Source organism: Phalacrocorax carbo, chromosome 2 (genome assembly GCF_963921805.1).
Source record: "Phalacrocorax carbo chromosome 2, bPhaCar2.1, whole genome shotgun sequence".
Taxonomy (NCBI): domain Eukaryota; kingdom Metazoa; phylum Chordata; class Aves; order Suliformes; family Phalacrocoracidae; genus Phalacrocorax; species Phalacrocorax carbo.
Genome location: NC_087514.1, coordinates 104,397,344 through 104,414,896, shown reverse-complemented (window position 1 = coordinate 104,414,896; position 17,553 = coordinate 104,397,344). Strand labels below are relative to the sequence as shown.

At 37.8% G+C, this 17,553-nt stretch overlaps 1 protein-coding gene across 4 annotated transcripts in view; it reads right to left on the bottom strand.

Annotated features, from left to right (window-relative positions):
- CTDP1 (CTD phosphatase subunit 1) overlaps positions 1–17,553 on the bottom strand; it is a 121,288-nt gene that overhangs the window by 66,442 nt on the left and 37,293 nt on the right. For 3 of the 4 annotated variants that reach the window (XM_064443739.1, XM_064443738.1, XM_064443740.1), the window contains 3 exons: positions 10,960–11,101; positions 7,237–7,467; positions 681–846 (listed from right to left, as the gene is read on the bottom strand). In XM_064443739.1, coding sequence (XP_064299809.1) covers positions 681–846; positions 7,237–7,467; positions 10,960–11,101 — 539 coding nt within the window. Of the gene's footprint in view, positions 1–680; positions 847–3,436; positions 6,059–7,236; positions 7,468–10,959; positions 11,102–17,553 lie in introns of those variants that run through there. The other variant, XM_064443741.1, reaches the window with a different exon arrangement.

Genomic DNA, 17,553 nt, shown 5'->3' with positions numbered 1-17,553 from the left:
TACTTTTTCCTTGATATATCATTTAATATTATGTAAGACAGTAGCTCATTTGGAAAAAGCAGATGAGGATAAGCAAAAAATAAGCAGATGCTAGAGGTTCACAATGAGTTTAAAATAATGTGTTTTTGTATGAAAGAAGTACAGTTCGCCCTGTAACAGAAAGCTTCCTTCACCTGCAGAACCATGATAGCTATGATTTAACAGCACCACAATTACACACCTACAGATAACGAGGTCCCATGCTCCCCGCCTTTTGTTCTCTGATCTTCTCTACAGCCTGTGCCTTTCACATCCACAGACCTCTCTTCCATCCCACCATTGGTTTTGTCCTGATCATTTGAAGATTTTTAAGAAATAAAAGCAGTTTAAAGTGACATCTGGCACAGCTAAACACACAGCAATGTGATAACATGTTGCATGTGACAAAGCTATTCTTAACTGAAGTTCTGCTTTAAAGGCTTACTCACACACAAGAGGACTCCCATTCCTTAATTCAAGCTTGCTTTGCAGAGCATAACTACATTTTAGACTGAATAGTACTTGCTTAGTCTGCTGTAGCTTTTATTTCAAGCTACTGTAGTAGCATAGAAGGTCAGTTCAGACATGCCTAATTTAACAGAAGTTACTGTTATGCATAACTATCATTACATTAGAAATCTGTCAGAATTAGTTAAGCTCACCTCTTTATCCATACTCTCTAAATCCTCTTTACATAAGGTGTACAGGGGCATTGTCTCAGACATACTTGGCTGGCGTTTCCGCTTAGATGGACCAGGCTGCTCTTCATTTTCACTCGCTGGTAGGTCTTCCTCTTCAAACATCTGCTGTTGATGCGGTTGAACAACTCTGAAAAATTTCAGGGGTCCCACATAAGATTTACTTGATTTACAGCTTGTCTAGAAATAAAATCCTATAAACAATTTATGACTACTGAATATCTATAACTTTGCTTAATAGGTTTCTGTGTTCATCAACAGAAGAAAGATCACGTCTCCCAATGATTGCTTCCATTTTCAGTCTGATGGCTTAAGTTCTTATTCTGCCTTTGACAAGGTACTCAACTCTCTTGCCTCCCCATTGTTCTTGTAAGTAACCATCAAACCTTTCTTGAAGCCAAGAGTTTCAGTAGCTGCAGATGTGCTGCCTTTAAAATATGTTAAGGTTTGCACGAACTCCACTTGAGCATCAACACATTTATCATTCTGGAAACAATTCTTAGGTTCTAATATATTTTCTCTCATCTATGTTTTGCTTGTATTCTTGAGTCTCAAAGTATACCTTTCTATTTCTCAACCTTACAGACAGGAGGTTTGCAAGTAAAAAGCTCATTTCTGCAGCCTCAATGTTCAGACACTTCCCAGATGCTAAGCCTGGACAAGATGCAAAACAGACTATATTTGGTTTTGGCTCATGTATTCAAATATGATAATAAAACACAAACTAAGAAAAAAGGCTACTTTGTTAGTTACTGTATTTAACCAGAACATGCAGATATGGAATGTCAAAATGTCCATAAAAATGGATAAAGTCATAATTATGGGAATTGCTTCATAATAGTAATAAAGAGACTACATCTAGATCAACAGGAGGAGACTTCTACCTTTATTGGGTAACTTTTTTCAGTGACTATTACTTAAGTATTAAAGACTTAGAGAAGCAAAGACTGCTACACAATACAGTTTAACTATGAATATTGGGCTGTCACGCTAACTTCCTGGAACACATTAGAGCAGCTCAGCGCCAACCTAAATCCTGTTCAAAGATCTCAGGTCACAAAGCTCATGGATCACAGATGATTTATGTTAGCCACAAGACTCTGTGTGGAGAATGATTACCACAAGTATAAAAGTGACTGTATTTGAAATCACGAGCTGTTTGAAGTTGTAACTAGGTGAGATATCATCAAGCTGTTTGAGGGTGGTGGCGATTAAGAAAGGGTACAGCATGGCCTCTGCTGACAACAGTTTCAGCACAGGATGGCTGCTTCTCATCAAGCCTGAATTTTCAAGAAACAGCTTTTGAACAACAGCCCCACCCAAAAAAAAGCCATTATTAAATTATGTAAATCCAGTCCCAGGTAAGGTTCTACAAAATTGTTTCTCCTCTCGTGAACATGACAGCTTCTAAACATCTAAACATCATGTTTGGTTTTTTTCTACATCAGTAATTTAATCCCAGAATGTATGACATCTGAAAGCCATACAAAGCTATCAATCAAGCTCATTTTGAGGGCTCCTATTTCCTAAATACATGTCTATCTCCTCTCAAATCCCATGGATAGGTACAGGAGATGTGAAATCACATTTTTTTTAATTGGGGGTGGGTCATGGGGGAAGAGAACCAAGCCATTGCTGTGCCACCCAGAACTGTGCTGTCTGCTGCAGAAGACCCCCATCAGCTCAGCACTACTCAGCAACACAGAAGAAATGTTCCCCTTCACAGTTTGTCATTTCTGTGCACTGGAATCTCCTATGAAGCAAAACCAATGATTTAGATGTTGTGCAAATGGACAAACCAAACAGTTTTTCCCTTAGAAATTTTCATCACAGCTTCATAGTTTGGGTCCTGCCACCCCCCACCCCCCTTAAATGTTTTCTATTTTACAAGACCACACAGCTTTCTTTTGCTATTAAACTGCTCTCAGACAATAACTTTCAGAGGTAAAAAAGGAAAAAAAATACAACATTCCACTATATTTTACAAAAGGATCTTTTAAAATATGATTTCCATGCCTTTTTAATAGGTACCCTAGCCAAGAGAAAGGTGGAGGAGCTACCTACATCCTTAGTAAAACAGAGAATGACAAAACAAAAGGTATAAGCATCTTAGACAACTGCATTAAAAACATTACAAGCTTGGCCATGCAAGAATTACACATAAGTTATATGTAGCAGGCAGCCAAGCAGATTTTCTTACACTAGAAATTAATCTAGGTTTTTTTTTTTTAAGAACACATTATCATACTGATGACAGTGAGAATTCCTCCTTTTGCAGTTCCTGTATCATTGTATTCTTCTTTATTTTTTATTTGAACACTTTAGAGAACATTGCCCTCATCTCAACTGGTGGCAGAGGGCAGGAATTATTTTGCATCATATATAATGAAAATTGTATTGACAGTAATTCTGGAAATACTGCATGCAAGACTAGACATAGCTAAGAAATTTTTTACTCAAGCAATAATATGCAGAAATATTACAAGTCTCAGGTTAGTCCTGAAGGCTCCACCATTGTTAAAAAAATAAACCCCCCAAGAATAAAATGTGATATCATCCTTGATCACATTATTATACAGAAATATTAACTGTAAAATAGCTATATTAATAGCTTCTAAAGGTTTTTCAGATTTTTCCTCCAGTATTTTCCAGCTGCTACTATATAAGAAACACTGGACTTCTCACCAAAGCATTCAAAAAAACAATATAAAACAAAAGACTTCAAGGTTTGTAAGAAATGTTTTTATTTTATCAAAGACATTTTTCAGGCTTTACATTTTTCCGCTGCTCATTACGTCAATTAAAATTTAAGGACATACAAATGCAGGAATTTACATTTATTTCTAATCAGATGAGATTCATGAGTACTTTTTCAAAAATAACACCATATTCAACCATGCACAGGTTGGTTGACATTTCCCAATCTTACATGCACAAGGACGTGCACGTGCACTAGAACTCACCACATGCAGGGTGGGTTCAACATCTGTGGAAGTAACAAGCATCTTAACACTTTCATTGATACGGCACTAGGGCAAAAGCTAAAATAGCATTATCATAATGAAAAATGTTAAAAATATTTAAGTTCCATTGATGATTTTAATTTGGTAATTCACATTTTTGCTGTCATAACAAGACATTAGATAGGAGAAAATTTAACAATGAGCATGTAAATTAAGACAAAATTTATAAGTTAAATGAATTTATATGAATCTTAAAGAATTGCTTTAGCCACCACCTGTTTGACATGCCTTTCCAACCCAAATATTTGGTTCATCTTAGCATTATTTAAAACCAGAGTACCACTTTTCACTTCTCATATGTAAATTATACCCATATTTTAAACCTTGCTTCACTGCTTAGTGTATTACTAGCATTCACTAGAATTTAGCCTGTAATATTTTGTCTTTATTCTAGTCCAATATGCCATTAGCATTTTTGGGGACAAAACTACATTACACTTCTCATGACCTGTTACAACTTTACTGTTTACTGTAATGTTTGTAGAATGCAAATTCTACATGAGAATGCAAGTTGTTGAGGTACAGCTATGACAGGCAGGTTATTTTTAAAGAGGAATCCTTTCTGTTCTCTGAAAAGAGCTGCTGCCAGCCGCCACCGAGCAGTACTGCATTCCTTCCCTTCCAATACAGCTGTAAACTCTTTACCACCCTTCCACTCCGGCTGTGACAGCCACGACAAAAAGCAGGTGTTTAAGCCTCACAGAGCCAAACACAATGGCAAGATCAATGCCTGTCGCACGAAACACTGACCAAATTAATTGAACCATCTGTAATTCACTGGTAACAGTTTCACTGCAAATTGCATGTAAATGTTTAAACTAATCATATTCTATTTTAAATTATGTTTCAAGTTGAATCCCAGAAAAACTAAAAGTGTTGAACCCAAAATAAAATAAAAAGTGAGAACTGAAACAGTTCATATGAAATGGTACTCAGATAACTTGAAGCCCTTTTCAGTAACCAGCCTTTCAGGATAATATCTTTTAAGGTCTATTCCTATAGTAAGACACCAAGTACCATTGTTATGTCACATGCAGCTATCATCTCCAAGGGTTTTCCTTTCTCAGCAGTGCAATTTTGTTGCCCATTGTCTGAAATTCAGAATCAGATTAAGTTTTCAGAAACCATCAAAGAAGATTATTGGTGGCTTCGACTATGTCCACCCACAACAGGAACAGTTGTGAGTGTTGGCAGCTTTATCTAACTCTGCTTAAATTCAATGACTTAGTTACAATTACTCTCATCTTTCTCTAGGAGGTGAACATATGAGCACACGAAGTCTGTCAGAATGCAAAACACTTTGCTCTTTCCCAAGAAATTGCTGCACTAAGGTAATTTTTTCTAAGGTCAAGTAACACATCAATTTTTAAATTAGATGTGAAGCTTTTTTTAAAAGCTATCATTGATGAATGCATTAAGACAAAGCAAAGCGATGATACAGTACTTCTGCCTCAGCTCTTGCTCAGTCAACACTCAAAGCTGTTGCTATTTGGCTTTTTGTTACTTCTTTACAGCCTTCATGCTCTGTCTGCACTGTACTTCCTATCCATTAAAACCACTTAAAGCAGTATTTGATCACTGCACTGCTTTCCTCCTAGACTTTATCAAGACACTCCTCACCATCTTAACTGAAGATAGCGGAACTGCTCTGAGGAATACAGACATGCCCCAATTAAGAGATCAGTGTTTACAGGTCAGTAGTTTTACCACTAGGAACAAATCAACAGGAAGTGATGGTGAAAATACTATTTCCCAGCATATATCTTATGCTAATCTCTTTTCTTACAGCTGCTTAGTTATTGGGTGAACTTGCAGCACTTTGTGACTGTATTAACTTTCTTAGATTAAAGTATCTCAACCCTGAGCACTGACAGTCAAAAAATGCCTAAGCGAAATAAAATAAGGGAGCAGAAAGGAGATACAGTCTCACTCCACCCCCAAAACCTGTCTGGGCCTCTGAGAAACAACTAAGAGGAGAGCTGAAGTATATTTCTCCCCTTTCCCGTAAGATGTTCAAGTGAAGAAGCACCTCTGCATTAAACAAAAATAGGCTTACGTGTGGACATAACTCTTCATTAAGTTGTTGTCAAAGGTAGAACAAACATCAAAACCTATTCTTTTTAAAGCATTGAATGATGCATTAATATCAACATAAACCATCATATTGAGGCATCTTAGAAGTGTCATGACAATTCTATGCACGTACAACATTCCCAGCTCTATTTCTAGACAAATTCTTGTCCACAATAACTGACAAAACCAGAAGCGTTTCAGCTGCCTTCTGGATCCATGCTGTGTTCTGATGATTCCAAGTTTTTCCTGTTTGTATAACATGTCATAGTAAAGTAAAATACAGACTTTAAAGACACAATTAAAAAGGGAACTGAAAACAAGATGTCTTCACAAAAGAGAATCAAAGGATCTGTGTTGACAGAAACAAGGAAGCTGAAATAAGAAAATGCCTATAAAAAGATGACAACAAAACACCATAGGATGAAATAATTTAGCAACAGGAAGATAGAGTGGAAGCATAACAAGCTACACTAATATACAAAACCCTTACAGGTGATACACAGCAAAAATGGCAGGGGAGGGAGCAGAAAGGTAGAAAACTGTGTGCATTTATAATTGTGCTTTGTATTTTTGTGGTTGCTTGGAAAACTGAATTGCTTTATAACAACTGCTATACTCTGATCACATTGTACAAAGGAATTTTGATTACATTTTATGAAGACAAAAGCTTTGCCTTCAACTGGATGATTCTTTACCACTGGAGTCAATAAACCTTCTTAAACTTGTTAGCATTCTAGAAAGTTACATCTTTTATGTAGATACTTAGGCATGAGTTTTAGATATTTTCCGCATCCTTAAGAGACAAGTGTTGTCTCTGTAGCTTAAGCAAATCCACAAATTTTGACAAAGTCCAGATGCTAGCCTTTGTACTTCAAAAAGCATGTTGCTTCCTCCTCCTGCTGCTTTAGCGTCTTGATTTAACGATCTAAGGATTAACTAGCACTTGGTCATATGGCCTTATTTAATAATCTGTCTGCAAAACAAAACACAAAGCTGATGTCCCATTTGACGGAATTAAGTGAGGAGGAAAATTTTATAATCAAAAGTCAAATGCTAGTAGATATATTTTACAGACAGAAACCCAATCCAGTATTCTAAGACTTGTTAAAAAACATTAGCCTGCCCCACTTCAGAGATGAGTTATTCTAACATTCTTTAGAGTGCATAAACTACACGCTGCATTCATTTGTTCTGAGGTTTCTAGTTGCACTTAGGTAAGGCACAAAAAGCATCTGGAATTCTAGCATCATGATTTCACTTCAGCTGACTACTCACTTTCACTCATTTCCTTGGCTTTTTAGAAAGCAAACAAAGTAACTAAAGCAAAGATGACTATTTGATCAAATGCAAAAGATAACAAGAGTTAAATATACTACAGCTTCTGAAAATATAATTGAGGTGACTCTTAGCTATGCTTTAGGTACCTGAAGGACGAGTGTTCACCGTGGACTGGTAAGGTGATAGGAGGAGCTGGAGACTGGATGTACATCGACTGGCCAGAGGTCTGAGCGCCCTTCCTGATTAGTTTTCCAGTGTTAGGATCATAAAGTCGAACTTCAGGACCAGGTTGAGACTTTGGATGGATGGGTGTTGGGTGAAACAGAGCTGTCTGAAATGTGCTGTGTGTATCAGGAAATGTGGCAGGGCTGTTCTCTCTGTTGGATGAAGTTCAGAAAAATATTGCTTCAGAAATTTAAATAAGCTATCTAACCAGAACAGAAAAAATGAGCATTCCCATTTTCTATGGGAAAAGGAGGGGGTGGATGGGGATGGACATGGAAAATTGTTGAGAAGACTTCTGAAGAAACATTTCTTCTCCCCACCCCCATTAAAGTCTCAATGAATTTAAAACAGAAAAATGCAAAGACACAGATAATGTCATATTTACATTATTATGAAATTATTAAACATGCCTTAAAGTGTCTCAATATATAAAGTTACTGAAATTGCTTCCAGGTAGTAACAACCGAACAACTGGAGTAGCATGATAATCTGCATACATGCAACAGAGAAAAGCATGCTGTTGTAATAGATCTTAGTATTTGCTCTCCGATTTGGCTCTGAGAGAAAATAAACACAGGGTATTAATTTGCAAGTCATCCAAACTAATTTGTTAAAATACTAAGTCGCCTATGACCACACTGTTGCTTTTTAAAACATGATTTTGTAAGTGTCAGCAGAAACATTCAGATATCATTCTGCAGGAATCACCGTTATGGCATAGTATGATGAAGTGCCACAAAAAAAGGAAGCCAATTGAATAATTTTTAAAAATATTCAAATAAAACTGCATGTTACACACCATGAAACTGATGCTATAGAAAAAAACAGTTAAACTGTATTGTAACAAATATTAGAAATGCCACGAAACTGGAGTTTTTGCCATATGCTTTCATGGATGTTTCTGAAGTAGGCTTGTAGCATTAATACTTAAGGTCAACCAATTCCAAGCTTACGTATTCTTTTTTGCTATTCTCAAGCTCATTTTGTATGCAAATATTTTCTCACAGTTCATTCCTCACCTAGTTCATAAGTACTTTGTACCAGTAATCACTATTTCAAGCAGACTCAGCAAAGAGTAAATAGTTTCCAAAGAAGCTGCACATGTTGGGTTAATAAAGTAGAAGTATTTGCATTAAGATAGATGTCCTACTGACTAAGGTGGGGGTGTGCGGGGGTGGGCACGGGGAGTGAGGTAAAGTGTGAAGGTACATTGTATTTGAAACACAGAAGTAGGAAAAATCATCATTGCATTTCAATAAAACAGAAGAGTAAATTAAGATAGGTAGAAAGACCAACATTCATCTAGACAGCAAAAAATGGTACTTACAAACCACTGTCCAGATTTCTACTGAGAACCTGTCAGTGCCAGGCCTCTGAGACAAGTTAAACACCCCAAACAAATATTCCAAGTTTGATTAAAAAATTCTGATAGCACTTTAAAAAAAAGTATTCTAGTCAAGCCATAAGTAGGCTACATAAGTTTTAGAGATCCTGGCTCTCTACCTAGTCCCCCATTTGATAAGTGATCTCACTTCCAGCCATTTCTACTTTTGGTGTCTTAAGAGCCTGTGAGGACTTTGCACACACACACTCTGCCCTCAGAGGGCTAGCATCTTCTAAGCAGAAAGCAGATCTCTGGTCTACTTAGTCAATCACACCACTATCAGTTTCATATAGAAAACCCAATATGCTATGCCCCTTTCTGCCTAACCACAGAAGGGAAGGGCCTCCATTCGGCTTGCAAGACACTATTAATGTGAGTCCATCCAAACAGATAACAAGTCAAGAAGCAGGAGCTGGCTCTACAGTATCTTGTCATGAATTATTTTACCCATAGCACTTTCCTAGAGGGGACTGTCCTTAATAGCCCTGACTACCTCTGTGTTAACGAAATTTTTGGCTGTCCCTTTTATTTGCTGTCATCCTAGTGCATTCATTTTTAACTGTTTCTCCTTCACTTTTTCTTTTAATGACAAATCTCCTATTCTCTCACTATTTCCTTTCTTCCAGTTGTTTCTAGTTTTTGCCTTCCAAACACTTAGATTCTTCTGCTGTATTTTTCTGTTTCTCTCTTCCTTGCCATACTTGATGAATTTTTCATGTTGTGGGAGTGCATACATTTTTTTAATCCATTTGGCAGCATGAATGGTCCTGCACCTTGGTGGCATTCTCTGTGTTAGTTTGTGGATGAGCTGACAAGGTCAGCTGCTCCAGCTGAAGACTGCTAACAATGACAAATGCTAAAGAAACTACTGGTACCACAGGTTTCTCCTGATTCTGCTAGCTGCTGACTGCCTCCCAGTCCCTTAACAGTCTTCAGTTTAAGCAGCATTGTTGCATTAATAGTATGAATCTGAGGAGTGGCTAGGGGGAGACCCCTCTGTTAAGTCACGAGGTTCAGACAGGACCCCCTTGCTTTCTAAACTCCATTTCTGAGAGGAGTCTAGGTGCGGCTAAGTCCAGTCTTAGTCTCAGACTTGGTCAACGGTTTATTTTCTAAGGACTGTAGATGTAACTACCCATCAGAGTATTTGTGGTTAGTAACTAATTTGGCAGATGCCCAATTTAACATTATAAGGCCAATCGTATTCAATGAGAACTATCACAGCTAGATTAATGAATAGTGTAATTTATTAAAGCAAGAGATACACAGGTTCTTTGGATTACCAGTGATAAATTTGCTGGCTACAAGACACACATAAATACCAAGGATATGAGCAACACTGCTTGGCTACAAGTACATTAAAAAAAATGAAGCAATTCTAACACATTAGAGATTTAAAGTGACTCTATATAGAGGTTTAAGTTTTCCCAGGGAAACCCTTAGTATTACCAAGTGTTCAAATCCTACCCAAAGGTGTCCCAGTGGGGGGAACAGAAGCTCAGCCCATCGACTGGTCCCAGAAGTCAGTATCTTCCCTAACACCCTTTTTCTCTTAAGTTATTTTTTACCTGTCAGGTGGAGCTTGAGTGACTGTAGTCATACATACCTTTATGGTCAGTATAAAATTTCTTGCTTTGCTTTTAAAGGTGTAGACTAGAAAAAATTCAAAGTGCATGCCCAGTGAGGGGTGGTCGCACCTTACAGGTGGGTAGCTTTTGGGATGGGGGTGTGTTTTGGTATTATAATGAATAAATTTTACCAAAAGGAAAGCATTTCGTCAAAAGCATGACAGACTGTTGCCCAGGGTGGCAAATGTGCAGCGTACCAGCTCCATGGTACCTCAGGTTCCCACTTATCACAGAGCCTGGCCACGATGCCTCCACACCGCTCCACCCTGAGCAATTCCTCTTAGAGTTAGTACACCAAGTTCTCCTGGCATTGCCGACACCTAAGGTTACCGGCCTACAGAAACTCCTGTGGAATGGATTCCTCATGTCAGCTGGACTCCACCCTGAAAGCTTCTTCAATGCTGTATCTTCTCTAAAAACATAAGTTTAATTTCTATGTCACCTCCAGCAATTATTCCACAAGCATAGAAACAGACAAAACCAGAAAACCAGAGGGTCTTTCATAAAATCTGTAAGCATTGCATGCCATTCTGAATTTGTCGGAAACCGATTTTATATCTGCATTAACAAATTAGAGTAGTTGTATGAATAACCTATTTTCATGGCCCCTACTCTCCCAAGTTCCCACTTACCTGTGTGTTTTGATATAGTCATCCTTCAAGGGAAAGAGCTGTTCCTCAACCTTGTCCCAGCGCTCCAGGCAGCTCCACAGCCAATCGGGGTTTACAACATGGAGGTCCTTGCAGTCCTGAGCTTGCCGTACCTTTTCTGTGCCTATTACGAAGTCAAAAATAAAATTACAGTGTTTCCAGAAAGACAAAAGATAGTTTTAAGTACACACTGGTTTAAGAAAAACACTTTGTGATCAATCTTACAGAAAAAACCACCTCTCCCCAATCCAACAAAACAATCACAACTGGTAGAAGTGAGACTAAGTGAGGTGCAATTATCTCAGTCTCAAGTTGGATGAAGGTATTTCTAACTTCCCAAAGCACTGGCACAATAGTCCGCTGAAATGAATCCATCCAGAAAACCTCTACATTTCCATGTTAACTAAACAAACAATATAAATACATTTTTGTATTTAACTCCTTTATTTCTATTTGTCAGAGTCTAAGCAGCGGTGACTCTTCAATGCTGTTAAAGCCTAACACTAACTTACACTAACTTCCTCTGTACACACAGTATACCACCTTTTAACAGCCAGCCACCCACTCAACCTCCATTTGCCAGAAGCAGAGGCAAAGCAGACAAATGGATTATTTTGTGCCAAACGGGAACAACAAACATGAAGTTAAACATGGCGGGCTAACACAAAGTCCACATGCACACTGCATTGTTGATGGTTTCAAGTAACAGGTGATCTCAAATTCCATCCTCTGGGTAAGCCAGAATAAGAAAGCAACTCAGTAAAGTTGCTATAAATCTTCGCCAAGAAGCATCAAGAAGCAAATAAAGATAGAAATTAACCTTTAAGTGTAGTCTGTCCCCAGAAAGAGCTGACTGTCCAAATGATTCAAGAACGTATTTCTTCTATTTGATTGGAAAAATTAATTTTACCGAACATGGTACTTGTTTCAGCATTTATCAAAGAGATCTATGGAGGGACTGAACACCTGGAGACAACATGAAATTGTATAATCTGATAATAAATCATTAAATATATGTACACAACATAGAAAAACCAAGGATTCTGACCTGATATATCTATGCTCACCACTTACATTATTTTTACACTGCACAAATACTGGTGTAGATGAATGTGATAAAAGAACTCTCAATCTGACGGTCTGTCTCATAACTGAAAGCCACCACTCTTCCCTTTTGTTATATCCATATAATTCCTAGCATTTCATCTTATTTACATGTTTTTTAAAATGCTTATCAAACCCAATAATTTGCCCACATTCTGTCTTGGTGCAAGGACATTTAAATACACTTAATGTTGCACTACATTTTTTGTTTAGAAATGCAAAATAGAAGGAGACCAAGAACTAAAGGCAGGAGATCAATTAATGACTTATCCCTCTAGGTTAAGAGCAGAGCTCTCAGACCTGAAGGTGAAGAATACATCACTTCAAACACTACCCACTCCTGTTGAAGTCCATCAATTCTGCACAAAGACCCTGGGGTTTCTTCCTGCAGATGCTTATATAAACCACAAAACTCCAGTCTAGTTTACCTTATTAACTAAAAAAAAAAATCTAAGTAAAGTTTAACTTTTTAAAAATTTCAAGTTAGAATTTATGAGCCCGTGTCTATTTTCACAGATGTGCCTTCAGGAACAAAGCTTTCAGGAAAAAAAAATCACGTTTCAGAACAACTCTGACAAAGAAGCAAGAACAGTAAATTAATTTGATGGTTTCAACATAATTCCCTGCAGTTTTATCTGCATGACTGTCATTTAACAACACGACTTTCATTATTTTAATTAAAATGAAAGTCTTGAAGTACCCATACTTCTCCACATCATTTGCAGATGAGAGCAAACAGTTAATAGCAAATTCCTAAAGGCCCGTGTACAACCTGAACTAGAGTCTACGGGACAGACAGATCAACTGGAATGCACTTGAGGATCGACCTAACAAGTTACAGTTCAGTCTCTACACTTCTGTAAATTCAAAAGGCTAAGTAAACAGAAAGGGCAGGAGATCACTGTCCTTCACCAAAGTGCTGAAAGCTTCTGTTTCCCTGCTTTTTCTTCCCCCACATCCAACAGATACAGGACCAGGGCTACCTTTTCCTCCATCTTTAGATACAAATATGTTTTTCTTGGATTTAGATTAAGAAAAATGTTCTGTGCACAAATACGTTCCTTCTATTTTCAGCAGCAAATGCAAGTAACTCCACAGTTGAGGATTTAAGAGCTGTACAGTAAATGTAAAGCTTCTCTACACTAGTATCTTTGCAATAAAAAAGCATTAATTTAAGAATCCAAGATAAACAAACAAAAATTAGTAAAGATAATCCCTTTCCAAACCACAGATGATTTAGAAATGCAATATTTTAAGTTTTGCCATAAAATAAAAAATAAAACCACTGTCCAACAAAGACTCAACAAAAACAATGTTAGAACTCCAATCACATTAATGTCAGCACACCTTTGCTGTTCAAGATGTTTTAACTGGCTAAAAAGCAAAAATCTTTAAGAAGGGAGGTCAGTGCACCCAGATCATTCATCCCAATACAAGAAATCTGTTTTTCAATTAATCATCAGTTACAAAAGTACAGTGATCCAGAGCACTTTCATGCAACAGTTGATGGAAACGAGGCAGCTTACAGTGCCAGAGGGAGCTTCCACTGCATATATTATTGGTTTTTAATTATTTTTATTATTTATATAGTCTCATTAGGAATTGTAGAATACCTGCAGTTAGAAACAGATAAGTATGAAGCTGTATTTACATTACACTGGGTATGTTTCAGAGGAAAGAAAGCAGAGGTTCTGAAAGATAATCAGATTGAGATCTGGTGGGGGGAAAAAGGATTAAAAAAGTGAAAGATTTGGGTTGGAAAATGCTTTGTTTTGAGATTAAAGAAAAGCAATGACAACATAATAAGAACAGAGGTAAGACGACAGCTGTTATGAAGAGGATGCTGAAATCAGGTTCATAAGCATGGGAGTTTCAGGGAAAAAAGCAACAAGAGCAAGTCCAGTGGAAGTTTAGGTACTTGTGCCTGGTATTATCAAATATGAGACATGAGTAGCAATACTGTCCTGCACATCACAACTCTGGAGCAGACCAAATACAATATAAAATAGCATGTGATTTCACTAGTAAGCACACAGAACAGTTACCCAGAGTTGGGGGTGCGACTGGATAGACAGAATAGACAGACTGCTTGTAATACCCTGAAGAAAAGCTTATCTGATACTGTAGTACATCCATTCACCCACTAAAGATATTGCTGCTCCTTTTGGACTTCATTGGGGGAACCTGAACAAAACCACAGAACTGCACTTCATCTCATGTCAAGTCTGAAGTTATGTGAGAAGATGGCTTCCTCCAATTGTTTTTAAAGCTGATGTTTCTACACTGATAATTTGTCAGGTGCTTCATCTTGCTGCCTGCTCCACACATATGCATGCTGTGTTCACGCGTATCTGAACATTTCATACCGGATATATGCTGAGGAGCTAAGTAAATTCTTCTAGTCAACAGGATTGCAATGGAAGCCTTAAACATGAAAGGCAAAATGGCACTATTTTGTATGAAACTCTCAAGTTTCTGAAACAATTGCTCCAAAAGGTGTAAGCCATTAACATAAAATCAAAGTTCGCAACATGGAAGACCAACGTGTAATCAAACCCACCCCCTGAGGGTCAAAAGTCTTACCTTTCTCACCTCAGCAACACCAAGGCTTCTGCTTCCTCCCCGTTTCTAAAGCGCAGCTGCATATTGCACGCTTCAGCATACTGAAAATCGCATGAGGTAATACAACTGTGTCATCTCAAGGGCTGCCTTCTATTTCTAGCTGACATGTTCACAAACCAAGATTTCACACATAGGATGTTCTTAGACCAAGATTTGGTGGAACACCAAATGTAACTGGGTAGGAGAAATAGTACTTCAATACTTAATATCCTTGTCTTTTTCTCTCCCTTTCCCCAGTGTAACTTCCCCTTTTGGAAGTATGCTTATTAAGAACAAACAGCAGAAAGGATTTTAATCCCTCCAAGCAACAGTACTTCATCAGAAGTTCAGAACATCTGACTCATCCAACTGAGCTAAAAAATCTCTTGGAGAAAAACTGTTTCTGGACTGCTTTTTTGCATTATTCTCCTCTAATCGCTTTTCCCTACTTCACGTTCTGGTCTAAAATTGTTCCAAGAAGTTAGAGGCGCACAAGCCTTTCCATGTGAAGCAGCTGGGGACCAAATTCATCACATCTGCCCCCCTCTTGACAGATACAGCCTAAAGCACATAATATTGGGGAAAAGGTTATTTTCAAACCTGGGGAAGGGACTCATCAATTCTACTTTTGAACTTGCAAACAAAGGTTGAACACACAAAAAAGCCTTCTATTATTCTTAACAATTTGTTACTAAAAAAGCGATCAAAATCAATAATGCAACAATAAAATTCTACAGCTATTCTCCAAGACATACAGTTTTACTACAGCAGTTTTGTTTTATCTAAAGTATGAAGCAGACTAGGCACTTAAACATAGATAAACAACTCCTAAATGCATGTTTATGAAGACTAAGAAGAAACATTATACTGCATACTTGGCTATGTCCACATTACCAAGTAGTGCTGCCCAGAAGGGAGATCTGCAGGGCAAAAGGGTGCTGGATGAGCAATGCCCACCCCATACGTATTTCAGGGGGTTTTGCTTTGGGTTAGGTCTGCCCAGTCCTGTGGATTGACTGGCCACAAAAAGCTCAGCTGACTGTGTCCTCCAATCCAATCTCACCCCTGAGGAACCCAGCATATGGGCTTGAGGCTGTGCTGGGATGAACCAAAGTACATGGTAGGAAGTGACCACCAGAGTCACTCAAAACATTCTCCTGATTTCAACACACTAAAGTCAACATATGACAGTTTGCAACCAGGTTGCCAGATGTTGCTTGGAAAATCTGATCACTAGAAGTTTATTTCTCTTCAGACCATTTTTATATATAAATCTTGATTTATGATTAAATCCTGAAGTTCTTCAACAACGTTAACCAAAGACAAGTTGTACAGAACTCTGTCTTGTCCTACAAGTATTAAATGATCATGAAATGGTGATAGATGCGCTGTTTGGAGGCTATGTCTAGAGTTCAGCTTTAACACTATACTGTGCCTTGCCAGCAAAAGCAACAGGCGTACCTGGCCAGTGCCTGAGTTTAGAGCAGTGCTTAACTGAATTTTTTTAAAGACATGGCCTTTGAAAATATTCTTCAGAAAAAAAAAATATCTGTGGACACGCCATAGCTATGTCTGGTAGAGACTTCACACCAAGTCGTAGGACAGGCTAACAAGACTTCATCTGCTGGCAGCTTTCTCTTCTCTTTTAGTACGTCAGAGCCAACCTCTGGAGTAAGCATTTTTAAGTAGGCAGGTGAGGATGAATAAAAGGAGCCACAGTTCATAGTACAATTAGTATTTTAAGCAACATGATACTTAATGGTATTAAGCAAAACTTGATGTAGGCTAAGTCATCTAAAGTAAGGAAGTTACCCCCATATAGCTTTCAAAGTATAGGAAAAGCCAGAATTAAATATATTTTTGAAAAAGAAAAGAAAAATTCAGGGCCTAAACTGACATATTTCCACTCCTACTCCACTAGAATAATTTTTAAGTGACCTGAACAGCTTTATCTGCTCCACCAGCAAAGACTCAATACAAAAATCAACTACAGTATCTTTCATTTGTTCAGGAAAGAACATAACAAGGTTTATGAAATAGTGTGGTAACTGCTTAGCCAAGTGTGTACACAGCTATAACAACTCATCATCCGGTGCAGTTTACTGTTGCTTAAAGCAAACAGCAGATGTTTCAAAATCTGAAGTAAGATTTATGCAGCCCAGAGGTAAGTGGAAAGGACTACAGGGTAGCCTTTTCTCAGTCACTCAGATTTATGAAAGCCGATTAGATGATACAAAGATCCTTGTGTTTTACAGTACTTGAGGTAGATAGTATTTTCCTCCCTATATAATGAAAAAAATCCTAATTTTCTCCAGGAACAAGGATCTACTTATTTTCAGAATTCAGAGTATCTGTATCTGCAGAGAAACAAGCTGCCTGTCTACAGAGAGAGACATAAGTATATTCAAAGAATAAAATAAAGTTGAATTATTGCAATAGGCTGGCAAGAATGCTATAAACACATTCTAAAGTGGTACTCACTAGCTGTTCATTCCATACATGAAGCTATGATGTGCTCACTTTGCAGGGGAAAAACCCATCCCTCCAAATTCCAAGGGGGTACTCTGTTTCACACCAACTTCTTCCCTTTTTATTTCCTCTGACAAATTCCTGCTCTGCCTTCAGAACTCAAAAGCTAACAGTATTTACCCTCACTGCTGCTTATTAAGCATATGCTGTTTACTAACAGCTCAGCTAATGCAAAGTGAACATTTAAGTGAACTTGCTTGTCTGAGTCCCAGGTCTGCTGCTGTTGGCAGGATCATCCAGAAACACCAAACAGACACACACATTTTAAAATCACTTTTCTCAACCACATCAAAAAAAGAGAAAGAAAAAAGAAAAGCAGAATGACATTGTCTGGTCTCAGAT